At 44.6% G+C, this 27,817-nt stretch overlaps 5 protein-coding genes across 5 annotated transcripts; 4 read left to right on the top strand and 1 right to left on the bottom strand.

Moving 5' to 3' along the window:
* Positions 1-2,576: 2,576 nt before the first annotated feature.
* L3040_004576 (uncharacterized protein) lies at positions 2,577-4,322 on the top strand (the record flags this gene model as incomplete). Its single annotated transcript, XM_007287897.1, has 3 exons — positions 2,577-2,813; positions 2,931-3,164; positions 3,234-4,322. 3 exons carry the CDS (start codon positions 2,577-2,579, stop codon positions 4,320-4,322), a joined length of 1,560 nt encoding a protein of 519 aa, XP_007287959.1.
* Positions 4,323-5,799: 1,477 nt separating this feature from the next.
* On the top strand, positions 5,800-7,492 carry L3040_004575 (uncharacterized protein; the record flags this gene model as incomplete). Its single annotated transcript, XM_007287896.2, has 2 exons — positions 5,800-5,990; positions 6,070-7,492. 2 exons carry the CDS (start codon positions 5,800-5,802, stop codon positions 7,490-7,492), a joined length of 1,614 nt encoding a protein of 537 aa, XP_007287958.2.
* Positions 7,493-10,194: 2,702 nt separating this feature from the next.
* On the top strand, positions 10,195-11,091 carry L3040_004574 (uncharacterized protein; the record flags this gene model as incomplete). The annotated part of the gene is made up of 1 exon (XM_066156243.1): positions 10,195-11,091. The coding sequence occupies one exon, from the start codon at positions 10,195-10,197 to the stop codon at positions 11,089-11,091; it is 897 nt and encodes a 298-aa protein (XP_066011670.1).
* A 284-nt stretch (positions 11,092-11,375) lies between these two features.
* L3040_004573 (uncharacterized protein) lies at positions 11,376-11,969 on the top strand (the record flags this gene model as incomplete). The annotated part of the gene is made up of 1 exon (XM_007287895.2): positions 11,376-11,969. One exon carries the CDS (start codon positions 11,376-11,378, stop codon positions 11,967-11,969), a length of 594 nt encoding a protein of 197 aa, XP_007287957.2.
* Positions 11,970-27,088: 15,119 nt separating this feature from the next.
* Positions 27,089-27,414, bottom strand: L3040_004572 (uncharacterized protein; the record flags this gene model as incomplete). The annotated part of the gene is made up of 2 exons (XM_066156242.1): positions 27,089-27,298; positions 27,352-27,414. 2 exons carry the CDS (start codon positions 27,412-27,414, stop codon positions 27,089-27,091), a joined length of 273 nt encoding a protein of 90 aa, XP_066011669.1.
* Positions 27,415-27,817: the final 403 nt, after the last annotated feature.

Genomic DNA, 27,817 nt, shown 5'->3' with positions numbered 1-27,817 from the left:
AAAAAATTGAACACGCGCCGCTCCCGGCCCTCGAGGCGCCGCCGATCCTTCTCCGTCAATTTCAAAAAAAGAAAAGAAAAAAAAAAACAACAACAATCTACCGAGAATAGATCAAAGTCTACGCATACCTGGCCCTGCGGCCAGCATATCTGTCCTTCCAAAACTACAGCGTAGGTAGTTATAGCCCGGAGGTTGATCTGTTAAGGCGAGGAGAGAGATTGACAGCAACGCATGAAACGATTGGCTCGAAAGTACACTAGAGTTTTAATCTTGATTATTTTCAAAGGGGGAAGAAATAGGCTAGCTACCGTACACGAGTATAACAGGTTGTTCGACTGCAGTCAGTACGGTACCTATATTTATTTACTTACTCAGCATCTCTATCTTAGTTACCGAGCTGTGTTGCCTTTTGTTTCTGCTGTCGCCCCTTCCGACCGACCTACACCTGGGCCCTGGCTGACCTCGGTCCGGCCTCCACTCAAGTTGTTCTACGACGCGCAATCGCTAATAAGCTTCTCCTCAAGCTTGCGATGGCATCCTCTGCCTTACCTCTTTCGTCTCTCCTTGGAGACCTTGCCAGAGTCTTCTCTTTCTGTGATCCATCTTATCGGTAGTGGAAGGGCGCGGTTGATGGCAGCCGCGCTGCTCCACCTTGCAATGCTTTCTAGGCCGGTCTTGTACTACCATGTACGTAGTACTACCGGTACTACTACTACTACTACTACTACTACTACTACTACTACTACTACTACCGTACTAACTCCTTACCTATCTTAGCCGCAAAAGTTGTGAGGTCAACTCCCCCCTATTAGATGAGAAGGACCCAGCACCCGTAACCCGGTAGTGTACGGCAAGGGAACAGAGCCAACCAAAAATACGGGGACAGAACTTAGAGAGAACGTGGTAGCAAAACCCAGGCACGGCCAAGATGCGTGGTACCTGAGCTGCTGCAGGTACAGACGAATTAGGTACTACTACATACCAGGCTCCGACTCTTGGGAACACCAAGTGGAGGGGTTCCGTAGCCGAATCTAATCACTTGTATTTACTAAGTTCTTCTGAATATAGATCTCAGCGCTTATAACTAGCTGTCTAGGAGTCTAATAAAGTGGTCTGTTTCACAAACTGGCGTATGTGAGAATTATTACCAGCTGTAGGTACTACGTATTATCTCGATCCGCGGATAGTTAAATTGATTGGCTCAGCTTAGGTAGGTAGGTAATTAGAAGCTACGCAGTACTACCTACTGTACTCAGTCTGTGCCCCGGATTTCGAGACATGATGCGTCTTGTTTGCACTTCTGTGATCGTATCTCGTACCTGCCTACTTGTATTCGCACAAATTGTTTGAGAAATATGATAGCGATTGACCCTTTGAAATCTGTTGATGAGGTATTGTCGTCGGCGCCGCATTTCTTCTTACTAGTACGTTGTCTCTGGGCTCGCCATTGATTCCGTGCCATGCTCGCAGCGAATGGACTCCCGAGGTACTTTTCTTTCTCCGGAGCGCACTGCGTAGACCATGGCCTTCTATACCGACCGAATTGGTGTAGTATCATCCGGTAAGTTTAACTGAGCCTCCTACCATTGTAGGTAGGTAGCTTGGTTAATTATTACTGTGCTGTACTTGGTAAGCTCCCTGGCAAACTTACACTTTCGACATGTATTACTAATTATAGTAGAAGCTTTTACTCAGCCGTGAATCGCTTTGCGTCAACTCTGTTTTGGCATTCTACGTAGTAGTACTACGTAGTTGTACGTACGCCATGACGATCTTAACTAGACCTCGATGCCAACTCTATCGGAATACGAAGAGCAAGTACTACGTACGAAGCCGTAGAATCCTGTGGAGATGTGGGACTGCGACAGCTGTCTTGGATGGCTGAGTGTTCACTTACGGCAGAGTTCCTCTTGTTGTCACGATGTCTGAGTCGTTGTCTGAGTCTGAAGGATGTATCGAGTGAAGAAGGTTTTGATAAATTTATACAGAGTCTGATATGCCGGCATAGCCTTGACCGTCCTGTCTCCCAGTACGTACCGGTGCAGCGGCGGCTGCACCGTCATTTCCCGGATTCTTTCCTGTAGTATCTTCGCTATGGGATCCCCAACCTAGAGCTTATCACACAAACGTTAATTATATGAACAGGCAGGCCGGCACAATCCGCTGCAAGGACACCAGACGCGCGTTTACTTACTGTTGTACGGTAGCTTCTACTCTTTCTCCTGGCGAGAACTCTATACGGAATAAACAAGAGAAACTTCCATATCCCGGTTTCAGAGTATGAAATTAATCTTTGGCCCGAGGACGTACCTACATCTGGTCTGGTCTGTGCTGGCGCAGAGGTGTCGAGCGAGAATATATGTATACCTTCGGAGAATCAATGCCCCCTTTAATGGAGGTTTGGAATCGTCTATTTTCAAAAACGAGTGCAGCTATAAATAATTTTGTTACAATACCACCGTCGCTCGACGTGGATGGCCGCCACCTCATAGCGAAAGCCAGCCAAAGCCAGCCAAAGCAAGCCAAAGCCAGCCAAAGCCAGCCATTCCGACTTCTGATTGGGATCCACATTCGTAATGGCCGACCGAGACAGGAAAGGGAGTGTGTTTCTGATCACCTCGACCGGAGATACCATAGGACTTCCAATCCCCTCAAAGTCGCCGAATGATCCCTTGACATGGTGCTCACTGAAGCTGTTCCTTGTCTTCGTGTCCATGTCGGTGTTCACCACTGTGGGCCTGATACTCGTGCAGGGCACGAGTCTGCTGCTGGAGACTTTGGGAAATGAATACAACGAGGAGATCAATCCAAAGGTATGACGGCCTAGTGCATGCATCCCGTATAGCGCCTGTCTTTTTCTTTTTCCGAGCCATAATAAGAAAAGGAAAAGAAAAAGAAAGAAAAGAAACTGACAAGTGCCTGATGTATAGGAACCACTTTCACTCCGTCTGGAGGTTCTGGCATCGGTACCGTCTCTGTTCTGGGGGATTGGTGCCTTGATATGGATGCCGATATCCATGGCCATCGGTCGACGACCCGTCTTTATCATCTGCACAATACTTCTTTTCTTATCAACTCTGATAGCCGCCATCTCAAATGGTTACTATATGCACCTGACCGCAAGATGTGTTCAGGGAATAGCAGGCTCTATCTCACCGAGTACCGTACGTCCACCCGCCTCCCGCCTCTCTGTATGTTTGGGTGAAGATCGGCTGATATATATACTCCGTTAGATGATTCTCATGGTCCTGGACTTGACATACATCCATCAACGCCCTCAGTACATTGCCCTCTTCTGGTGTATCTGTAACGCGATGTCAAATCTCGGGCTCGCACTCACAGCATACATTGTTGCGGCCGGGGGAAACTGGCGTGCATTCTACTGGGTCTGGCTGGGACCGTGTATCGCCAGTATTCTCCTGGCGCTGTTCTGGGCCCCGGAAACATACTTCAATCGTCCCCCGATGGCTTTTGATGGGCACATCATTGACCAGAGCGAGAGCGGGAAAGTCACCATCTATCAATCGTGGGAGGAGGTGCCTGGCGGCAAGCCCACGCCGGAGCAGCCAGAACTCCCCTGCAAGGCGACGTGGCTCCGGAACATAATTTTCTGGAACCGGACGACGACGGTCGGCTACCGGGCTATCGCGGCCTTCCCGCGACAAGTCTTGTTCTGTGCAATCAACCCTCTCATCCTCTGGGTCCTGGTGCTGAATGCCTTCGTCTTTGGCGGAATGGTGGTGACATGCACCGAATACGTCGTGCTGCTCACGTCGCCACCATACGATTTCACCCTCAAGCAGATCGCACTCGCTAAGTTCAGCCCCATGATGGGCGCGTTACTGGCCTACCCGGCGTCCGGAGTCCTCACGAGTTGGCTCACCAAGATCCTCGCCCGGAGGAACCGCGGCGTCCACGAGCCCGAGCACTACCTCCCCTCCTTCATCCTGCCCGTCCTCACCAGCTCCGCCGGCCTGGCCCTCTTCGGCATCGCCAAGGAGCGCCAGTGGGACTTCCGCTGGGTCCTCTTCTTCGTCGGCCTCAACTACTTCAGTTCCATCTCCATGTTCACCTCCAACACGCTGTGGGTCACCGAGGCCTTCCCCAGGTGGGCCGGGGCCGCCATCACCGTCGTCGGCGCCGGCGGCTACGGCTCCAGCTTCCTGCTCAGCTCCACGATCGCACCGTGGATCCAATCTCAGGGCCTGGGCGCTGCTTTCGTGCAGCTGGCCATATTGACGTTGACCGTCGGCCTGGTCGGCTTCCCGGTCAATTATTGGGGGAAACGCTTTCGAGAGCACATCTATTCGAAATGGGAATAGAAAAACGGCCAACTATGCCAACTGCGGGTTTCCTTTCGTGCGACCCGGACCCAATTTTTTTTTTTTTTCATTTTTTTTTTTTTTTGATCCTCGGATAGCTTGCTTAATGACGAGAGATCTTGAAAAAGTAAATGGATTCCTAGAGTTCAAAGTCTGGGTCGTACTGTATGCAAGATCTATGCTGGCAAATGCCGCAAGCTCTCTTCTCGGGTCCCCATCTTTTGACTGTATTTCATAATTGCTGCTGAAAACCCCTGTGGGTTGGTGGTGGTGGTGGTAGTCTAATCTTGTTCGCCGGGTACCTCTCGCTCCTCCATAATATAGACATGTCGCAGACCAGCAGACGAAAGATTTTAATAATTATAAAACCAAAATAATCATCTTCAGACTTGAACCCTGGTATATCTGTCCTGGGCATAAACTATCAACGAGACTTGAGAGACTTGAATACTTGAAAGACTTGAGAGACTTGAGAGACTTAAGAGACTTGGAGGATTTTCTGTTGTTGTCAACTTTCTAATTGTGTATGCCAGTCGGCAGTAAGAAAGAATATCACTCTTCAGGATTTGATATTCAACTCTTCAGCTATCAAACACCTTGATGATGGGGGGCTACGATTCTTTACCTGTACGAGGTGCCCCCTACGAACCTTCAGCTCTTTTTCTTTCTTTCTCCTGCGGTAGAAAGAGAGATAAAGAGTCTGGAGAGCCGAAATTGAATCATCGACATGCGACGTCTCCTCGAAGAGGTTTTCCTTTACCGGCGATTCCGAACCTCCCTCCTCCTTCTTCTCGAATACCACGCCGACTACGATCTATACCTGACGGGCATACCGACTGAAAAGACCAGGAGGATTTGCGATAGAGGGGGAACGTGTATAAGAGATGGGATGGGAAGGGCTTAGTTCGATTGATCGAAAACACGGTACTGCGCCTTCGAAAGAGCGTTCTACAAACACACCGGCTCTATTTAAGGGCTACGAACGCGAGCCTTCCTAGCTCTACGACGAAAGAGAACGATGTTTGTACTATACGGATCGAGGCCGCCCGTAGGGCCACACGTATTCGACAGTTGTCGAGAGAAAACTCGACGCACATCATTATGAATTGCTTTTAGGGGGTTTACAGGTGTCCAGCTATTTGACGAGAGGTTTTCCCCAACGTGGTTTTTACTCTCGATTAGATAGTACTTTGTATATAATTCCTCTACTTAGCACGTCGCCGTACCCCATGGGAGGTCCCCAGGGTCCAAGCATTGCGTTTTGGATACCCGCCCGACGTTAATAAATACAACAACAACAACAACAACAACAACAACACCTTGATGATTATAGAGAAAAGCGGGCCTTTCATAAATGAAGCACGTGAATCATTAAGCGATCCAATCGCCCACAAAACCTAACATCAGGACAGGATATAATAACATCTGACCATTGCGCAGATTCACAAGAGCAGCGGCTCCCCCCATGAATAGAACCATGCTCCGGCTCGTCCGGACTCCTGCTATTCAGAATATCACATCAAGAACAACGACAATACCGAGCCGCAAGATTTCTTCCAACTTTAGACAGCGATCCGTCGTCTCCTCGTTCATCTGCACCTCGCCCCAGTCCTCGAGCGGCCTGACCTTCGCTCTCTTCAAACGCAGTCAAGATGTCGCTACATACCGGTATGCTCATCTTATCCCATATTTCTACTCTACAAATCTCTACAACTGCCAGACAGACGGGACAGCTAACACGTGGTAGAGGTAAGTGGGCAGTCTGCTCCGGCTCCATCGAAAGTACAGACGCCAGCCCCCTCGCCGCAGCGAAGCGCGAGATATTCGAAGAGACCAAGCTCTCCTCTTCCGACATCTCCCTGCTGATCCGTGGAAAACCGTTCAGCCTCAAAGACGAGGCGCTGAGGACAGAGTGGACCATCCACCCATTCGCATTCCAGCTGAGAAAAGGCGCCAAGCAGATCTCATTCGATTGGGAGCACAGCGAATTCAGGTTTGTGAAGCCAGGTGATCTGGGCAACTATGAGCACGTGCCGCAACTCGAAATCGGCATGAAGAGAGTCATAGTGAGCCCGGAGACGCAACAGGCACTTGGCATCTTGCGGGGCGACGACGTGAGTGGAGCTCAGGCTCTTGCTTTGAAATCTTTAAAGCTGCTCCTTGAGATGGTGAGGGGGCGAGAGTTGGGCGCTATGGAGACTTCAAGGGGGTTCTGGACGGAGTTGAGATGGAGAGCGTGGCATCTTGCGAAGAATGGGAGACCTGCGATGGCCCCGGCGATTGAGGCCAAGCTCTTCAAGTCCCTCGATGCTGTACATCGGGAACTAATTGTTCCAGGCTCGGGGGGTATTGATGGTACCCCGCTAGTCAAACTGAAAAGTGTTGTCGAGTCAGTCATCAAATACAACATCGGAGATTCGCATAGCCGCTCCGCTCTGCTGGCTCAAGCATTCGTCCAGTATGTGAAAGACAACAACCAGGACATCTCTGACGCTGGAAACCTCCCAAAAACCATGAAATTCGTCACCTTGTCGGATTCCGGGACCGTCATGCAGTGTCTGGTCTCATTGATCGAGGATCTGACTCGCAGGGGCACGAAAACCCACGTGACCGTCTTGGAATCACGACCGGATTTCGAAGGCGTGGCTTTCGTTAACAGGCTATTGGAAACACTCCAAGAGGTCTCAGAAGCGAAGAAGATGGTCAGCTTCTCCATCATACCGGATGCGAGCGTCGCCTCCGCTGTTGCGGATGCAGATTACGTCGTATTTGGCGGCGACGAAGTACTCCCCAACGGAGACGTCAGTAACAAGGCTGGCAGCTGCGCTGCTGCTGTTCTCGCCAAAGTGCTGCGCCCCAACTGTAGAGTCGTCGCCCTGTTCAATACGGAGAAGATCACGGGGTCGCGGCTGGCCATGGACAAGGAGAGAGAGCGCAGCGACGAGAACGAGGTGATCTGTGCCTGGCCCGTAACCTATCCCGGCCAGTCGATAGAGGAGATGAGGACGAAAGGATTCGAGATTGATGTTCGGAATGAGTACTTTGAGTGGGTGCCCACCAGGTTCATCGACCGGCATATTACGGAGCGGGGGCTGTGCTCACCTGATGCTATCGCGACGCTTGGGGCAGAGTCGGAAGCGATGGAGAAGAGAATCTTTGGGGACTTGTAAAGTTCTTATAGGATAAATGGAATAGTCTCGGGAATTCGAACGTGGACTTGGACTGGAAGGCGGCGTAGGGGGCTGAGGCTCAGCGCCAGTAGAGAAGCTCAAGCACAGTACGAGGGGAGGGAAAAGAAAATACTAGAAAGAGGATCGTTAGTGTGGCTGGCACTTCAACGAAAGGAAGAGCACGACGTACGTTTTCAGAGCCATCAGGAGCGGGAAGTCGTGATTCGCAATATACATGAATTTGACTTTGATGCAGACGGGAGGGACGACTGGATTTTGGGATATGAGGAGTTTTGATAAAGGTCGCTGGCACTGGCTGCGAAAGTGAAAGAAAAGCGCAGAGGATTAATCTGCCAAATGAGCAATGATTTGCTGCCCAAAGCTGACTTCGAGGTTGAAAAGCTCTATTTTTCTCTACTAAAAGACTCCACCACAGCCACAACCCAGCCAGAGGTCTGTCTCAACGACTCACCTATTTAAACTGAACTGATATTCAGTGTTGGATGTTTGCAGCCACCGGAGAGCCTCGTTGCCTAGGATCGTGATGTGCAAGGACCGAGGATTGTTGACTTGGGAAAGCCTTGGGTCCAGTTGCGCATAGATTCCTAGCTGCTTCGCGCAGACTAGGAGGTACGTTTCAAAGCAGTCCGAATCGAAAGAATCCGATCCGGAAGGCTCCAAATTCCGTTGGAGAGAGTTTGTTGATAGAAAGGGTAAGCAGGGCTGAATTGGATCGCCATTTCCACAAAGGCCACGGTGAACAACACAATTCACTGCTTGGCATTCTTCCCATTGACCACTCCTGGAGGTCTCCAGAACTCGATGGTCCCGAAGCCACCTTCGGCACAGTTCCTGGAGTTTCAGGCTCTGTATTTGTCCGGGCAGACGAAGTTGACGATGTCGTCCTGGCCGAGATCCTCGATGTGCTCGCAAACGGCATGGAATCTCTGCTCTGCAGGTAGATGCCGGCCGGGACCGTATTGTCGACGTTTGATTTTCACATGCCGAGGATCTGGTTTTGTCGCGAAGGTGGTGCACATCGTGCAGTCCCGGGCTCCCAAACACAACTGCCTTGGCCATCTGTCGAAGCTAAGCGAGGGACCAAATCTCAGTTGCCGATGAGATGTGAATGTGGAAGCCGCAAGAAGATTCCCAGTGGATGTCGAATCTAGAGAAATGAGTAGAGACCAAAACTTGTCAGTGGTCTGAACTCACCTGGAATCGGCGATGGTGATCGGGGAAACAATCTCGATGGGATGGAAGCCATCAAACAGTATGCTTCTTGGAAAGCGATCCCGAAAACACTGCATTCCACTTCGAAGTCTCGGGTCGCCCTCCATCGGTCGGGTCGTAGACATTCAACGAAGATTGAAGAATTCCATGGTCCTAAGACCAAGTCGACAGCTACTGTAAGGTCGGAATTGAAGAAGGGCGGTGAGACAGATGTTGATGGTGTTGAAGAAAGAGAAGAGAAGAGGAGAGAAGACAACGACGAAGCCCCCATTATATACCTATACACTTCCAAGCGAGTCTGAGCAGCGCCTTCTAATGAGCGCAAGCTACCTACCAGGCTTTGCACCGTTGCTCTTTCCACTCGTAAGTATTTTCATTCTATCCTAGAATGAGGTGACTGACTGACTACCTTTGCGGCAGGTTCAAGGGGGTCCTCTGACCTTCTTTCACAGAAACGACGAATATTAGACCGGCTAAGATCAGCGCTAGACTGGGGATAGTTTACCAAACACCGTTTTAGACCGATTTAAACATTTCTAGACCGTTCTAAGACCGCCCAAAAGCTGCGCCGATTTTGTGATTTCATGGGAGTTAGCACGGCTTAGGAGCTAGTCGTAACTGGCCCTCTCACACCTTGGCCCTAGATTTAAGGGCATAGTAACCTTGCTGACAACAACCTAGGGACAGTGGGTGGGTTCGAAAAGATCTTTGTTATCGAGTTGATGACTTGAGGTGGTGCTTCATGGAGAACGAGGTTCGCACCTAATGTTAGATGGAAATCGCCTCGACCGCCGAGGCTCCAACATTCACTTATAAACCCTTCCACTTTAGCATCATGAACAAACAAAATTGACGGAATAATGAATTTCAGAGATACTTATGACTGCATTTAGAGATTTCTGCGATATGCAAAAAAAAAAAAAAAAAAAAAAAAAAAAAACACTCTTAGTATGGATCGCGCGGGTAGCGTTGGGGTAGTCAGTCACTAGAGAACTGTGGGTGAGTGGTATTACTTCAATGAGAGGCGCCCGCCTATCTATCATCTAGGCCCACGAGCTAGAACATGAGCTAGATTGAGTCACCTTCATCAACTGATCGCAGCGGATTTTTTGAACTTCTCCTTTCCATTCAAATCCAACCTTTCTTTTACCGACAGCAAGTGTCCTTGAATCGCTCGAGCCGACACCACCAACATAACTTTCAACTTGCTTCGCTCTTGGAATTCGCTCTCCAACCACTTCAACCGTCTTCACTGCCCACCACTTTCAATACCACTCCTCCCGATCACTATGGACTTCCTGTGTGACGGGTTGGAGAACCTGGCCGTCAGTGCCGCCTACGAAGAGCCGGACTCCAGCCACGTAATGATCAAGGTGTGACAAAACCTCTTTGGCTATACATACGACGAGGCGGCTGCTCTGATTGGGATCACGAAGATAGCAGCCAGCAAGGTATCGACACATCCCCCAATGCCCTCACCCGCTCAAGCACGAACCATCTATCTTCTGAAGCTTGACGGTCCCCTCTCGACTCCGGCCAAGGTCCAGGCAGCTGCAAAGCTCCAGGCAATCTCAGAGTCTCACGTCAGAAGCAGCGACGACGACGGCAACAAATCTCTTTTCTGCAAGCTGGACGGCCGTGCCGAATTGGCAATTGAGAGTTGGCTATCTGCTCGGAACGAGGAGTTCAGACCACTGTTCGTCACCTTGGGACGGGCATATGAGGAGCTCTCCTCGTCGTCGCTCTATCCCACGCTCGGCATCTACACCATCCTCCTGCAGTTCCGGCCCCAGGATGCGCATTTGCTCGTCCATGCGCCGACCTTTGGTTACGCACAAGATCAGTTCCCGGTCTGGTATTTTTACGGCAGACTGGCGAGTGCTCCCAAGCTCTGCAGCCTCCTCTCTCTGCCCGGAGATGAAGTTCCGGTTTTGCACAAGCCCAGTGCCATGGGAGGAAAGATGGAGACGGGGGGCAATGGCAAGTACAATGCGCTCGTCTACGGGCCGGAGATAGTAAGCCGGATCAACGGATGGGCATATCAAGTGGCGTCGGAGGAACACGAGGATGCGCTCAGAAAGTACGAAACTGCGGCGTACGAGGTTTTCAAGTGTGAGATGGAGATGCATAGCAATCGGGTCCAAGGCTGCATATCCAGGTTTGTGGGTGAATGTGTGAGGTGGCAAATAAATCCATACGACGAATCTGTGTGGACGTTCAAAAATCCAACCTCCACCATACCGATACTGACGGCTACTCATTGGATCGAGACGGGGGAAATTCGGAATCCGAATAAGCAATTTCAAGCATCAGCGCGGAACTGCGGATGGACCACTAGACCATGCTTGTTTAGGGGTTTGGTGTGACCATGGACCCGGACTTGGACCTTGTATTTGCGAGGCGCAGCTGCAGCTGCAGAGCTGCAATCGACCTGGAAAGTACGTGCGCATCAAGCCACAAACCTGCCTGGATGAATTTCAGGAGTATAAGGACGTAAACAACTGCTGTGCCTCTTGTTCACATTCCCTTGAAAAACAGCCGTCGAGTCCCCCAGTCGCTCTTTCGCACCACAACTCTCGCTTCTTGATCCCTTCTCCAAAACAAAAAGACATCCATCCATCACTCATCACCCATCACTATCAACATCATCATGCGTCTCTCAACCATCCCCCTTATTGCTATCCTAGCCGCCTCTGCCCACGCACAAATCGACCTTGACTCTCTGACTTCAGCAATCGCAGGTGGTATTGCAACAGCTACATCTGAAATCGGCGGCGCCTTGGACACCGCAACCTCAGTCCTCGACGGAGCTCTCAGCACCGCCATTTCGGGAGCATCGGGGGCTTTGTCGACAGCCACGGGAGCAGCAGGCAGCGCATTCACATCTGCCACATCGATCGCTGGAGGTGCCCTCTCGTCTGGCAGCAGCGCCCTCAATGCCCGCCTTTCCTCAGCCGTGAGCGAGGCTTCTGTTGTCGTCTCCAGCATCGAGTCCGTCGTGTCAACCGCCACCGGGGCCGAGAAGACCTCGTTGCTCAGCCAGGTCAGCAGCATCAGCGCGGCCGTCAAGTCCCAGGCGAGTGAGGCTTCGGCTGGTCTCTCCAGCCTGGCGACCAGAACACCCGGATCCCAAGCTACGCCGACCGGTGCAACTTCGACCTCGACTGGTGGAGCTATGGTTACTTCTGCTCCTATGTTTGCCGGTGCTGTTGCCATTGGCGCCGCGGCCTTGTATTTGATTTAGGTGGCTTTTCAGGAATGTGTGTGAAAATATATGTATGTACTAGTGTTCAGGTTGGAAAAGATGGGACCTACAGGAGGGAAAGACCAGGCTTGGTACTCGCAGCAATATTGTATAATCGTATACCCTTACTCAGATATCTATACGACACGGCAGATCCGTCAAGGCTGCTTGTTTATTGTCGCTATCACTTTCGTTTTTTCGAGTGATAAGTCAACATCTATGTTTTACTGCCAAACCCACAAGAGCCTAACCGTTCAGCCAATCGGCGCTCAATCTCCCAGGGCCAATCAATATCCAATCTCCTTCTCCAGTCTGCATTCAAATCCATCAAACCGACAAAACAAATGAAGATCTCGTGCCATACCTTTCCCGCGTCCGATACTCTGAAACTTACGTACGTCATGCTCTTCCTTCCTTTTTTGCCAATTTAAGTACACGTACGAACGACCTTTTTTTTTTACTATTTTTTCTTTCATTTCTTTTCCATCGCCCTCTGATTAACCGACCGGCTGTCCTAGCTTTGGTATGATATCCGCCGTAGTTTTATTTAGGCAGCTGGATGTTTTAAATTGGTGAGGAGTTGTTGTTGTTGTATTTAATATTAGGCTGCTCTATGGGGCCCCATGAGGCCCCACGGAGTTTTGGGTCCTTCCTACGAGGGAACCCACGGGGGGTACAAAATTCTGCCCTCCTTATGAGGAAACCTTATAGGGCATAGGGTTTCCTTAACAGTACACGCACCTCGGGAAGGGCGAACGCAAGTTCGCCCTTCCCGAGATGATTTTATTTCGCGCGTAAAAAATTTAAAAAAAATCGCTTCGCATCGCGGCGACGCTTTTAATACTATTTCGAGTCACGCCGAAGCGCTAGCACAATCACGTGACCTTTTTTTCTTAATTAAATTTTTTTTCGAAAAAATATTTTCGACTTTAGTAATTATTTAGCGTTTTTATACTATCACGTGATATTTTTTAAATAACGAAAACCTTTTAAGATTTTTCTTTTATTTAATAAAGCACTAATAATTATAGAGAGAATATTCAAAGCTTATTATTTTCTACTTAGCTAATAGATATTATAATTAACGTTAAGTATTTTATTATCGCCCTTCCCGAGATACGCGATTTTGAAAGCTATTATTCATCAAATCACGTAAGACTTGTTTGATAAGTAGCTAATACTGTAAACACCCTGCCTGATAGGGTACCTGCCATAGCCACTAAGGCTACACTAAACGGACCTATCTTTTATAAGAGGGCACACATCTTTTAGCTAGAATAATCAACGAGCTTTCTACCTATCTTTTTTAGCACTTTTTTTGTGAGATTATAAGGTCTAGCCTCAAAGCTAAGCTTTTATACGGCATATCTTTTTAAGTGCTTTTACATTAGTGATCTACGCAAAGATTTAAACTTTTAGTCTTTATTTTTATACAGCTTATTACAATCGCTTAATTCGCAATCAAGTTGATCTTCGTTTATCATTTAACACTTCACTTTATAACTACCAGGCTGCTCCATGGGGTGGGGGCCCCATGGGGTTTTCCTCCTCATTCCTCTTATAGGGTCTTGGCCGATAGGGGACTTTTTTTTTTAAACCTTATAAAGAGGATTTTTTTAAGTCAAATTCCTTACGGAAGATAGGGAAACCTTATGGGTTTAAAGTGGGATAGCTAAAAATAATATATGTGGGGCCGTTAAAAATAAAACAAATTTACGAATATTTATTAATTTTATTTAATTATTATATTTATTTATTATATTTATTAATCATATATGTTATATTTTATAATTATATTGTATTATATTATAATAAACTAAAATTATTAAACAAAACTTCTAGTTATGATTTCTCGCAATTTCTTAATTAACGCTATATCTTTGTTTTGAATCGTTACTCGTTTAACGTGAATAGCATATAAGTTCGTTATTAAAAGTGATTAGTAAATCGATTAGTAAATAAATATATAAGTACTTACTTTTAAACTCTCTTACGAAGAATGCTTTTAAAGCTTTTTATAAACATTTTAAAGCACTGCTTTGAAATTTAAAGTCTTGTTTAAAATCGTAAGTGATCTTTCGAACAAAACGCTAGAAAAGAGTTTTTTTAATAAGAAGCTCGATGCCTTTTTAGTATCGTCGGATTTCTTTTAACGCAATAGTTATATAAATTAATAATTGTACTTAAGAATCAATTTATTAATTAATTAAACTTACTTCTTGGCTTATAGCGACGGCGCTTTCGTTGGTTTAAACTTCTTTTTTTCGCAATAATTGCAGACTTCTTAAGATACTTGCTTTTTTTAGATTTTTGACGAGAAGAAGTTTTAATTGCCGAAAGTGATTTGTTAGTTAATAGAACGGAGCGAACAGCTCTAGCCGTCGAAAGTGATTTTTTAGCTCTTTTGTATTAAAAGAAAAGAATATCATTTTTAATTGAGTTTTCTTTATTATCGCTTTGCTCTTTTTTATTTGTATTACTATAAAGCATCGTCTTCGTCGCGGTTTTTGTAGCTATAATTAGGCCCGGGACAATAAGAGACTTTTTAAAAGCTTTTTGCGCGAAAGCTTTTTTAATGCGATTGCTAGTAAAAGCAAAAGAAGGTTTAGCAGCTATAAAAGAATTGTTTCTAGCACTTAAGTCGTAAAACGGATCTTCGTTTTAAAACTAAGCTAATGCACTCGCTTAGCTCGTCGATTGTTGTATTGCTTTTAAAGCAGTTTTAAAATAATTAGCGAACGAAAGAAAAAGGTTTAAAAAGATTAAACTTATTAAAAGCTGTTAGTACTTATGCTAATATTATTAAGAACGATGCTTTTGTTTATTTCGGATTAAATAGCCGAAGTAAATTTGATTGCGTTTGCTAAAGAAAAATTTGATTAATAAATATTTATTAATTATAAATCAAAAACATTACCGGATCGAGGTCTAAGAGATAATAAGTACTAGTTTATATTTGCGCGAAAGTTTGTTAGTGTTTAAAAAGCGTTACTTAAAATGATAGAAATTAGCAATTATTAATTAATAAAGTAATTAATACTTACTAGCTTGACTTTAAGAAATTCGGCGAGAAAAAGACGAAGATAAATCGGTTCTTTATTATAGACTTGCAATACCGCGCAGAGTTTTAGGAATTTTTATAAATGCTTATTAGCTATTTGCAATTGATTTATTAATTAATTTACTAATTAAATATTAACCGGATAGCTGTCGAGTTGTAATAGCGCGGCGCTCAATAAAAGTAAGGTCAAGAATTTCTGTAAATGCTTATTAGCTATTTGCAATTGATTTATTAATTAATTTATTAATCAAATACTAATCGGATAGTTGTCGAGTTATAATAGCGCGGCGCTTAGCAAAAGTAAGGTCTAGCGCATCCGTAGCTAATTAAGCTTTGCTAGATTAAAGATAAAGATTTGCGCTAAGCAAAGTAACTGAAAAAGTATTAATAATACTTCGATTAATTAAATATAAACTTACTTTATTTACTTTGCAAATTTAAGTTTTTTTCTTTTAAGCTTTCGCCGCGTATTATATCTGCTTTACTTTCTTGTGCTTCGTCCTTATTTGCTTGACCTTTAGCCGCTTGACCCTTAGCCGCTTAACTTTCAGCCGCTTAACCCTCAATCGCTTGATTCTCAATTGCTTTATCAATTAACTTATCTTGGCTTGCGTTATTTCCTTTAGCCGTAATGCTTAGTATATCGGTAGAAAAAGGTCGGTCCGAAAGAAAAGGTTCGTTTAGTAAAGAAGCTATTTAAAAGTATTAATAAAAAGACCTAATCGCGATAATTTAGTTTACGATCAATAAGTTGATAATTTTAAACAAAAAAAGGACGACCTTATAAAGCAATGAATAGCGTTGTATTCAAAAGCGTAGCAAATAAGAAAGCGATAGTTGTAATTGATTATTAAGTAATAATAAAAAAGAATCAGACTTTACTTTATAAAGTAAAAATTACGCGAGGCGGCCGCCTTATTTTAGCTGCGGCCGCTTTATCTTAGCTGCGGCTGCCTTATCACCTCGTGAATTTATTAACGGCCGCGCTAAAATGTTTTAAAAATAAAATATACGAGTTTACTTTTAATCTTAACACTTTTATTCTATTACTTTTTGTCGGTATATCCATATCGACCTTAGCTAGTAGTAGTAGTAGTAGTAGTAGTTGGGGAAGCTCACCCGTGAACCATGGTTCACGGGCCACTTGGCATGCCTCGCTTAGCATGTCAGCAGTCAGGGGACCCCCAACTTGACAAGTAAATCTATTAGCTAGCTAGTGCACGTGATTCCTTCTAATCGTATAGAAGGAATCAGCTCCCCTGAGCCTTGGGGAGCAGACAGAATTCAGATACCTTATCAACCGAGTGTTTTGCAATTGCAAGTACTTTGACGACCGTTACGATCTTACGAATATATATTCCTAATCGCTTAAAAGCAATCCAACACTGATCAGTGGTTGATTTACTACTAAGTGATCAATCACAAAGAAGCTAGGAATACTCTATAGCGAGGATACCTTTCACTACGATACCTCCCTTCTTTTATAACGGAAGAGCGATTCCGTACTAAGTCGCTTCCTATACTACCGATTTTCTTTTATTCTTACGGAAGAGTGATTCCGAACCAAGTTACTTTTATATAACCTTCAAAGCTGTAGAGCCGCGCCTGCTACACATAGCAAACCCAACTAATACGATCGATCTACGTACGAGCAGATAACAATTATGGCCGATCGAGCAACTGGATTTCTAGGTGGGGAGTCCAGCCGACAAGGAGCAGTAAGGTATTATACCCTTCGAGTCTTATTACCACCCACGGAACCTCCAGCTATTCAGCCAAAACAAACCCTATACCTAGGACTCCTAAGCCTTTCGGAAGGGCCAGATGACGAGATGTCGGGCATCTTATTTGACTTAAACGAGCTGCCATACGCAAGGCTAGATAGTGAGATCACGGCTCGAGCGATGGTGAGGGACTTCTTGGATGCGAAGTGTAGAGGGCTGAGGGATTACGACTTGTGGAGCCTATTCCGGCACGCGTTCTTACGCTGGGATTGGACCAGTTTTACGATGACGGGGGATAATACGGGACGAGGCCTTAAGTATGCTATCTTTATTGGCCTTAGGGAACACTTGCTGTCTAAAGGCGTGTGGTGCCCCCTAAAGCAAAGGGGCTACGCCAATGGGATGGTCAAGCTCTTGAACGACGAGCGGCAGCACTAGTGGACCCTCGAGGAGATAAAGGAGCAATAGGCAACACCTTTAGGTCTCGATTCAAGGTGGACCGCCGAAAACCTTACGGACGACGAGGATACTACACCTTAACCACCTCTACCCCCGCGCAGTCTAAAAGGGAAGGAAAAGGAGGCCTTAGGCAGGAGGGAAGAAGGGGAAGAGATTCGGAGGTTACGCGAAGAGTTTTTAAAGGAAAGGAGCGATATGGAACGAAATATGGAGGCTATAGCAAAGCAAATGGCGGAATTACGGACCTACGTTATACAATCTAACGAAGGGCTACGACGAAGTACTTCAGCGTACTCATCCTCAATTCATCAACCTCATCAATCGCTACGCAATACGCCAACCATACAAGAAGAGCCAAAATCATCTTAGCGACCCTTAAACCCTTTTCTTAAGGGCTATAGCCGAATTTTCGAAAAACCAAGACCGAGTAGCAACAAAAACGGTCTTGAGATCATCATCGGACCAGATAATAATCGAGGCCACGAGAGCTATACGCCAAAAGAGGACTCGCCAAAACCTGAGAGCATTCCGGACAAAATCAGCTCTTACTAGGGACAGCGTGCAGATTTCCGTGCCCAGCCTCAGCAACCCGAGGGGGGGATCCAGCACCTTCGGACGTACCGGCAAGCTACTTATATCTCTCAAGAGGCTACGTATTAACAAGAGAGAGACTAAGGGTATAGGAATCGCCAAGGGCAAGCCTAAGGATACGGATATCACCAAGCTGGAGCACCAGCCGGTGACCCGAATGACCTTAGCGATCTTGGCGATGATCGACGAAGAGGAAACGGGGGAGATTGGCAAGGAGATCGAGGACACGGATACGGAAAGGGTAGGAACGGTCCCTCTAGACCACTAAAGGGATTCGGAAACGGACCCTTAAAAGACCCCGGATCCGGAAATGAGCCTCTTAGGGACCCTGGAAGAGGACGGACCATCGGCAATTATATCGGTAACCCTGTACCGATCCGACTATTAGCCAGGCACGGCACGCTTGCGTACGGCACTCCAAGCGCCTTTGACGATGATGGAGACGATTTCTCTGAGCTAAGAGCAACGGACCCTCACCTAAGGGCAAAGGAGTTGGCCTTGTTTGCAAGAAGCTTTCTTAAGGAACTGAAGTATTCGGGACCCGACGATGACTTCAAGACCTAATTGAGTATTTTCGCTAACTAAGCAAGTCGGTACGGCCTGATATTCGACGACTATTTAGCAGCGTTCCTAATTATGCTTACGAGGGAGGCTATAACCTTCTATTACAATTATATGATCAAGGCCAGGCTTCCGACGTTCAAAGCAAACGCTATTGCTGTGAGGGACCACTTCGAGACTGACCACCGGCGGCAAGCAAAATACGACCGTTAAGAAGAAATTTCGCTAGATTTGGTCAGGAAGGAGAATCCAGGGACCTCGCTTAGCGAGTGCTTTGAGAAGCTCGCTAAAGAGCTTAAGGGCATTTAGGGCTTTTTACGACCAGGTTTGAAGGATGATCGAAGTCTTGCTGACAAGCTGTATTCAGCTTGTAAAAACGTGCCAGAGACCACGATTGCACGAATGAATCCTGCTTTTACCTTTACCGCGGCAGTTGCTGACATTCGTCGAGCAATTGCGTTTGCTACTGAGACCTCTCGACCTCTCGCCAAGGCTAGAGCTTACGCGAGCTCTAGCGAGCTACACGATCACACCTGCTCTCAGCACGCCTTAGAGGCTGACTCCGATTTGGACGAGGAATACGAATGCTTTATTCAGGACCGCCAATACTTCGGAGGTAAGAAAGCTGCCAAGGCTACTAAGGGTGAGAAAAGGTGTTTTGTTTGCAAAAAGCCAGGTTGCTGGAGCATTAACCACACCCCCGACGAGAGGAAGGCATCCGTCGCCAAGTTCCAAAGCTCTAAGGACGCAAAAAGGGTGACGAGGAATAAATTCTCTTAATACGTGGCGTCGATCGAAGGTTTGCCGCTTGTATCTACGGAAGAATTCGATCAGTTTATCGTAGGCTTACTAGACGAGCCACTCGAATCGGGCAGTTACGCCAACATGTCCGAAGGTTTTGTGATTACTTACGGCACTTTTGACGCTAACGAGGTATACAAGCAACTAGAGATTCAGACGGCATTCCACGCTTTTACTAGCTAAGTGGAGACTTAAAAGATGACCGGGCAAGATCCGCGTATGCTCGCGGGCAAAGCAGAGACTTATATAGCTTTTAAGTACTTTGAAAACGTGTTTATGGGCCTTATGATTGACAGCGGAGCAGCCAATTTTTTTACCGCTGGCTTGCCTTAGCTACGAGCATTTTAAAAGAAGTACCCCGAGGTCCAATTGGATACATCCCGAGCAAAGGAGAAGTCCGTTAAATACGGCATCGGCTCGGCTACCTTTATTAAAGCAGTTACCTTAGAAATACCCTTGGGTCAAGTGGAGTTCTACGTTGTGGAGAGCGACGTACCCTTTTTATTCTTATTAGCTGACATAGATAAGCATAAGGTGATCTTAGATAATTTGCGAAACGTGCTAGTCTAAGGGAAAAAGGAAATACTAGTGGTAAAGATATTTAGGCACGTGTGGATGCTATTGAGTAAAGAGCACGCTGCTACCTATTATAGTACCGAGGGCGAGACCGTCTATTGCTACTTTACGGAAGAGCAATTGAGAACCATCTACAAGCGTTTTGGCCACCCTTTAGCAGGTCGATTTGCTGCTGTTCTTAAGAGGGCCGGGCACGAATTTAGACGGGATTTGCTCTACAACATCCAAAAGTTTTGCTACTATTGTTAAGTATTCGGACGTTCCCCGGGGAGGTTTAGTATCAGACTTAAGGATGATACTGACTTTAATGATACGGTATACGTGGACGTAATGCACCTTGACGGCAAGAACGTATTATACGTCGTCTGCGATTCTACTAATTTTCAAGCCGCTACTTTCTTTAAAAGCATGTCCGCATAGCACTTACTTAAGGGATTTAATAGATACTGGGTCAATACTTACGTCGGACCCTTTATAAACGTCGTGCACGATCCCGGAACCAACTTCAATTCGGCAACGTTCCGAGGCTACTTTAAGGGTATTAGCAGCACCTTAAAGCAGATGCTTGTAGAAGCTTATTATAGCGTCGGGCTAGTGGAACGCTACCACGTCCTTGTGCGACGCGCCTTTGAGATCGTCACAAAGGAGCTTCTAAAAGCTTTAAGGGAGGACCGGCTTTAAATGGCCATCAAAGCTATCAACGACACGGCGGGACCTAATGGCCTGGTCCTTACGCTTCTCGTTTTTAGCACCTTATTAAGGCTGACGGAACAAGATCGACTTGCCGCGTTTATCTAAGAGCGTGCTGCTGCTATCAACAAGGCTATGAGGGAAGTACGAAAATGCCACGCTGCGAGGCAGGTTAGGGACGCGCTTAAGAGGAGGAATGGCCCAATTACGGAGCATACCTTAGACCTCTTTATTGGCTCACGGGTGCTCGTATGGCGAGAAAACCAAGGGTGGAAGGGCCCCTTTCAGCTGCTTAGCAGGCAGGGGCATACGTGCATAATGGCATGTCCGAGGCTTACGGAATTCAGGTCAACCTCAGTAAAACCTTACTATTCTGAAGTTGAAAAGCTGCCAGAGGAGTTGCAAGTACCTAAGGTAAAGGTAGAAGAAGATCAAAGCGAAGGCGAAAAAGAGCTGGAAATACGAAATTCGCCTAAACCTTAACATTCGCTTAATCCACCGAGGTCGCTTAATCCAAGAAGCTCGCCTAAATCAGCAAACAGCCCTTCTAACCCTCAACTTGTTAATCCCCAGAAGTTAACAATACTAATAGTCTAGATACCTTACTAGAAGTACGATCTTAGTATCCCGACCGTGCTCGACGAGGAGGAGGGCGATTCTTACGTTCTATTTACCAAGGACTCCGAGGTGTTGATTACCGACAAAGAACGCCGGGATTATGAGCTCTCAGCTAAGCTACGAGCCGAGGGAATCATTAAGAGCCCCGGGGCATTATTTCAAGAGTCTAGAGCAAAGGAATTGGCTGGATTGATGGCTTAAGGCATCTTTTAAGTGATCTCGGGCACCGACTTACGCGCTAAAAGCGCTAGGATCTTCGGATCTAGGTTTGTTGATGAGATCAAGGGCAAAGGAACACTAACGCTATACGAAAAGTCTCGTATAGTAGTCCAAGCCTTCTAGGACAAGGGCAAAACGAAGGTACTCATCGAGTTACTTACGGTGCAGCGAGCGGGCCAAAGACTTTGTTGTGCTCTAGCTCCTTCTTTAATAAAGGACTACGAGTGTCAGGTCTGTGGCAAGGATATCATTCAGGCTTACACTTAGTCAGGCACGAAGCTCATTCGAATAATCGTCGTGCGACCACTTAAGGAGATCACTTATCGATTCCCCTTCGGCACTTTGTTCCTTATGACTGGCCTTTTGTATAGGATCCTCGAGGCAGGAACGCATTAGTATAAGCGTTTTTCAAGGCATTTTACGGACAACCTCGGGATAAGGCAATCGAGCTTTGATTCTTGCTTCTTTGTGTCAACTAATAAAGATCAGCTAAGAATAGCTGCTTTATAGACGGATGATGTTCTTATGGTTGTTAATCTAGCTATGAGGGCAAGGGAAGAGAGGGAGCTGGTTAAATCCAAGCTGAAGAGCAAGGAAATAGAGACCCTTATACACGCCGAGCCAATGATTTTCAATAGATGCAAGCTATCTTTGGATAAGGAAAGGTTCGGATTGTTAGTTGGGCAAAAGGGGCAAGGTGAGAGGCTTGCAGTGATCAAGCTCGATTTAGCCACACGGGCTAAAGAGTACTTGGAGCAACGTGCCCGAAGGGCGTATTTGGCTACTATTTGCTACTTAAAGGCATCTTGCGCTTTATCGATGGCCGCTTAGCACTAAGAACCGAGGGACGAGGACTATAAAGCCTTTAATAAAGTGATCTAGTGGCTGATCGATCACCCAATTCGAGGGATCTACTACGTGCCCTTGGACTTAAAGACTGCGAAGCTCTTTGTGTTCGTGGACGGAGCGTTTGTTAATAACGCTGACCTTAGCTCTTAGATCGATTTCGTAGCTATCTTTAGCAATGAGGCTTACGTAGGTGAGAACGAGTTCACTTTGACGGGTAACATCTTATATTAAGTGTCACAGAAGTGCAAGAGGGTGATAAGAGCAGTATTAGCCTTTGAGCTATACGCGATGTCCTTAGGTATCGATATAGCTATTGCTATGTCGACTACCTTTGCTTAAATCACGGCTTAGCTAAGAATCCTTAACTTCTTCGTAATCGTGTGCACTGACTCTTACTCGCTTTACGAATGCATGGTAAAACTGGGGACTACTAAGGAGAAGCGTTTAATGATCGATATTATGGCTATTCGAGAGTCATACGAAAAGCGAGAGCTCTCTGAGGTACGCTAGATCGGAGGCAAATCTAACCCTGCTGACGCCATGATCAAAATCGGGGCTAATATCTCTTTGCAAGAGCTAGTTTTAACTAATACCTTGAAGGTGCAAGTCGATGGATGGGTGGAAAGGCCGCTGTAGAAGGAAGAGGGAGATTGTTTTTCCTTTGTTTAATTACCTCCTTTTTTTTTCGGTCGATATGGTAGTTGGCAAAGCACTATTTGCTAAAGAGAGAGTTGCCGGTGTCGGTATATCCATATCGACCTTAGCTAGTAGTAGTAGTAGTAGTAGTAGTTGAGGAAGCTCACCCGTGAACCATGGTTCACGGGCCACTTGGCATGCCTCGCTTAGCATGTCAGCAGTCAGGGGACCCCCAACTTGACAAGTAAATCTATTAGCTAGCTAGTGCACGTGATTCCTTCTAATCGTATAGAAGGAATCAGCTCCCTTGAGCCTTGGGGAGCAGACAGAATTCAGATACCTTATCAACCGAGTGTTTTGCAATTGCAAGTACTTTGACGACCGTTACGACCTTACGAATATATATTCCCAATCGCTTAGAAGCAATCCAACACTTTTGATTTTACTTTAAACAATTACTCTTAACGTTTAGCTTTCTTATAATACTATTCAATATAGCCGCTTATCAGCTTGATTCGATAAAAGGTATCATTGCAAATACAGATCAACTTGATTTAATAGAAAAGATTAAAAAATCTATAATAAAAATCATTTTCTTATTTACTAATTTATTTACTAATTAAAAACGTCTTTCTTAAAACGCGGCCGATACGACGGCAATCGTAGCGGCAAGCAATCCGATGCTAAGAAACCTTGGCAAGCGCAAAGTAAATATTTTTTTTACGTAATATTTTAACTTTTATTAATTTATTAATTTTTTTTAAAAAAGAAGGCTAAAGAAAGGCTAATTATCAATCAATCTTTATACGATAAAGGCCAATGCTCGTATAGCAAAGCTGAAACAAGATCCTTAAGCAAATAAGCTTCGAAAAGCTAAAGGACGAGATCAAGCGGCCGTTAATCAGCTTTTTGCAATTTAAAAACAAACTCTAGAATATTCTTAAGCATTAAAAGCTGAAAGGAAAACTCGATAAGCCGAAATGCGAAAGAATCTTATAAATAAACGGTACTTTTTCTTTTCTTTGATTTATTAAGCAATTTACTAATCGATTTTAAAAAAAATCGAAGCATTTACGCAGATAATCTTGTTATACAAGCCGCTTCTTTTACAATTAGATTTAATAATAGAAAATACTTGAATAGCGATTAGGTTGATAAAGCATTTAATTCAAACGAAAAGGTTTATAAAGAATTTAATTTGCGAAAAGACGAAAAAGAAAATAGTGATATACTTCGCGATAGATACGTCTCGATTATCGATAAAGAGATAAAGAAGGTCATTCGGCAATTAGCACGTTAGCACGCATAAGTAAGCATTTATTTCATTTAAATATTTATATTTTGCTAATAATATAAAGTTACGTTATATAATAACCGTTTAGCAATTTCGTCGCTATTAGCAAAGTATAGCGCGGTCTTTGTTAATAAAGTGCCGAGCTGCTAATTTAAAGAATAAGGGAGCTTTCTTTGAATTGATAGCTTAGGATTTAGTAAGCACGGTTTTAAAACGAACTAAGTAAGAATTCATTTTATTATGCTTTTAATCAATTGAATTAATATTATAACTTTTAGTCTTCATTTAATCAAGCTTCTTTACGTTTATTTTTCCTTTAATAAAAAGAAGTATTAACGAGCTAAAATTAAAGCAAATACCGATAAGATTGAATACGAATTGCTAGGTCTAGCCGCTTAGTAGAATATAAAAGGATTCGAAAAGAATATTGAATTTGAAGAAGCTGATTGCGATCTTATTTTATTTCAATGCGTTATGCAATTGATTTGGAAAAAGGACGAGCCAGCTCTAGAGTTGTTTTACGGCGTTAAGGATAGCGATACGGAATTAAGATCATTCTTAAACTTAATGCTTAAGTTTATGTAAAATAGAATTCACGATTAATTACAAATTTTGTATTTTACAAAAATACTTCTATTCATCTTATTCATTAATTATATTTATTAATAATACTTATTAATAATATTTACTTATTATATTTACTAATCATATTTACTAATTATATTTATTAATTATATTTACTAATTATATTTACTAATTATGTTGGATTGCTTCTAAGCGATTGGGAATATATATTCGTAAGGTCGTAACGGTCGTCAAAGTACTTGCAATTGCAAAACACTCGATTGATAAAGTATCTGAATTCTATCTGCTCCCTAAGACTCAAAAGAGCTGATTCTTTTTATATGATTAAAAGGAATCACGTGCACTAGCTAACTAATAGGTTTACTTATCAAGTTAGGGGGTCCTTTAACTATTAGCATACTAAGCGAAGCATGCTAAGTGGCCCGTAAACCATAGTTCACGAGTGAGCTTCCCTAACTACTATTACTACTACTACTACTAGCTAGCTAAAGTCGATATAGATATACCGACACCGACAACTCTCTTTTTAACAAGCAATACCTTGCTAATTACTATATCGACCGAAAAAAAAGGAAAGTAATTAAACAAAAGAAAATCAATCTCACTTTACCAAACCTCACTCTCCTTTCTCTTATAACGGCCTTTCTACCTATCCGTCTACTTGCACCTTTAAAGTATTAGTCAAAACTAGCTCTTGCAAAAAGGTATTAGCCTCGACTTTAATTATAACGTTAGCAAGGTTAGATTTTCTTTCGATCTAGCGTACTTTAAAAAGCTCTCGCTTTTCGTATGACTCTCGAATAGCTATAATATCGATCATAAAGCGTTTCTCTTTAATAGTTCTTAGCTTTATTATATACTCGTAAAACGAATAAGAATCAATGCACACAACCACGAAGAAATTAAAAATCTTTAGTTAAGCTATGATTTAAGCAAAAGTAGTCGATATAACAATAGTTATATCGATACTTAAAGACATAGCGTATAGCTCAAAAGCTAATACTGCCTTTATCACCTTCTTATACTTTTATAACACTTAATAAAAGATATTACCCGTTAAAGTAAACTCGTTTTCACTTACGTAAGCCTCATTACTAAAGATAGCTACGAAACCGATCTAAAAGTTAAGGTCAGCGTTATTAGTAAACGCTCCGTCTACGAACATAAAGAGCTTCGCTGTCTTTAGGTCTAAAAGCACGTAATAAATCCTTCGTATTAAATAATCGATCAGCTACCAGATCACTTTATTAAAGGCTTTATAGTCTTTATCCTTCGGTTCTTAATGCTGGGCAGCCATCGATAAAGCACAAGATGCTTTTAGATAGCAAATAATAGCTAAATACGCTTTTCGGACACGTTGCTCTAAGTACTCTTTAGCCCGTATAACTAAATCGAGCTTAATTACGGCAAGCCTCTTACCTTGCCCCTTTTGCCTAACTAACAGTCCGAACCCGTCTTTATCTAAAGATAACTTGCATCTATTGAAAATCATTAGCTCGGCGTATATAAGAGTCTTTATTTCTTTGCTCTTTAGCTTAGATTTGACCAATTCCCTCTCTTCCTTTGCTCTCATAGCTTGATTAACAACTATAAAAACATCGTCCGTCTATAAAGCAGCTATTCTTAACTGATCTTTATTAATTAATATAAAAAAGCAAAAGTCAAAGCTCGATTGCTTTATGCCGAAGTTATTTATAAAATGCCCGGAGAAACGCTTATATCAATACGTCTTTGCTTCGAGGATGCCGTATAAAGGGCCAGTCATAAAGAACAAGGTGCCGGAGGGAAATCGATAGGTGATCTCTTTAGGTAGTCGCACGACGATTATTCGGATAAGCTTCGTGCCCCCGAAGTATTAGCGGTCCTGAATAAAGCATTCGTATTCCTCATCCAAATCGGAGTCAGCCTCTAAAGCGTGCTGAGAACAGGTGTGATCGTGTGGCTCGCTAAAGCTCGCGTAAGCTCTAACCTTAGCGGGTCGAAAGGTCTTAATTGCAAACGAAATTGCTCGTCGTATATCGGCAACTGCAGCGGTAAAAGTAAAAGCAAGATTCATCCGCGCAATAGTCGTCTTTAACACGTTTTTACAAGCTGAATATAACTTGTTAGCAAAACTCTTATCGTCTTTCAGACCTGGTCGTAATAAGCTTTAAAGTCCCTTGAGCTCCTTAGCGAGCTTCTCAAAGCACTCGCTAAGCGAGGTCCCTGGATTCTCTTTCTTGACCAAATCCAGCGAAATTTCCTCTTAGCGGTCGTATTTTGCTTGCCGCCGGTAATCAGTCTCGAAGTGGTCCTTTACCGCAATAGCGTTTGCTTTAAACGTCGAAAGCCTAGCCTTAATCACGTGATTATAATAAAAGGTTATAGCCTCTCTTGTAAGCATAATTAAGAACGCTGCCAAATAGTCGTCGGATATCAAGCCGTACCGACTTGCTTGGTCAGCGAAAATACCCAATTAGGTCCTGAAGTCATCGTCGGGTCCCGAATACTTCAATTCCTTAAGAAAGCTTCTTGCGAACAAAGCCAATTCCTTTGCTCTTGAGTGAGGGTCTGCTGCTCCTAGCTCAAGGAAATCGTCACCATCATCGTCAGGGGCGCCGATATGGTTGCCGGTGGTCCGTTCTCTTCCAGGGTCCTTAAGAGGCTCATTTCCGAATCCGGAGTCCTTTAAAGGTCCGTTTCCGAATCCCTTTGGTGGTCTAAGAAGCTCGTTCTTACCCCCTTCGTATCCGTAGCCTCGATCTCCCTGCCAATCCTCCCCGTTTCTTCTTCGTCGATCATCGTCAAGATCGCTAGAACCATTCGAGTCACCGGCCGAGGCTTTAGCTTAATAATATCCGTACCTTTAAGCACGCTCTTAGCGATTCTCATACCTTTAGTATCTTTTTTATCGATACGTAGCTTATTAAAAGATCTAAGAAGCTTGTTAATACGTCCGAAAGTGCTAGATCCCCTTTTCGAGTTGTTAAAGTTAAGCACGGAAATCTGCACGCTGTCCTTAATAATGTGGTGGAGTTGAGGCTCTGTATTTGTTTTGTCCATGTATATAGTACTGATGCTAGGCACCTTTGTCACGTAGGTGCGCTGCATGCTTTAACCCTACTAAGCACGTAGTTAAGTCACGTGCAAGCTTTTATATAAACGAGTAGTTGGTTCTTCTTTGAATCAGCACTACATCATTATA

Source organism: Drepanopeziza brunnea (genome assembly GCF_022702325.1).
Source record: "Drepanopeziza brunnea f. sp. 'multigermtubi' strain 214-2 chromosome Unknown ctg7, whole genome shotgun sequence".
In the NCBI taxonomy this organism is placed as follows: domain Eukaryota; kingdom Fungi; phylum Ascomycota; class Leotiomycetes; order Helotiales; family Drepanopezizaceae; genus Drepanopeziza; species Drepanopeziza brunnea.
The sequence above is the reverse complement of the archived record's forward strand: the minus strand, read 5'-3'. Positions and strand labels throughout refer to the sequence as shown.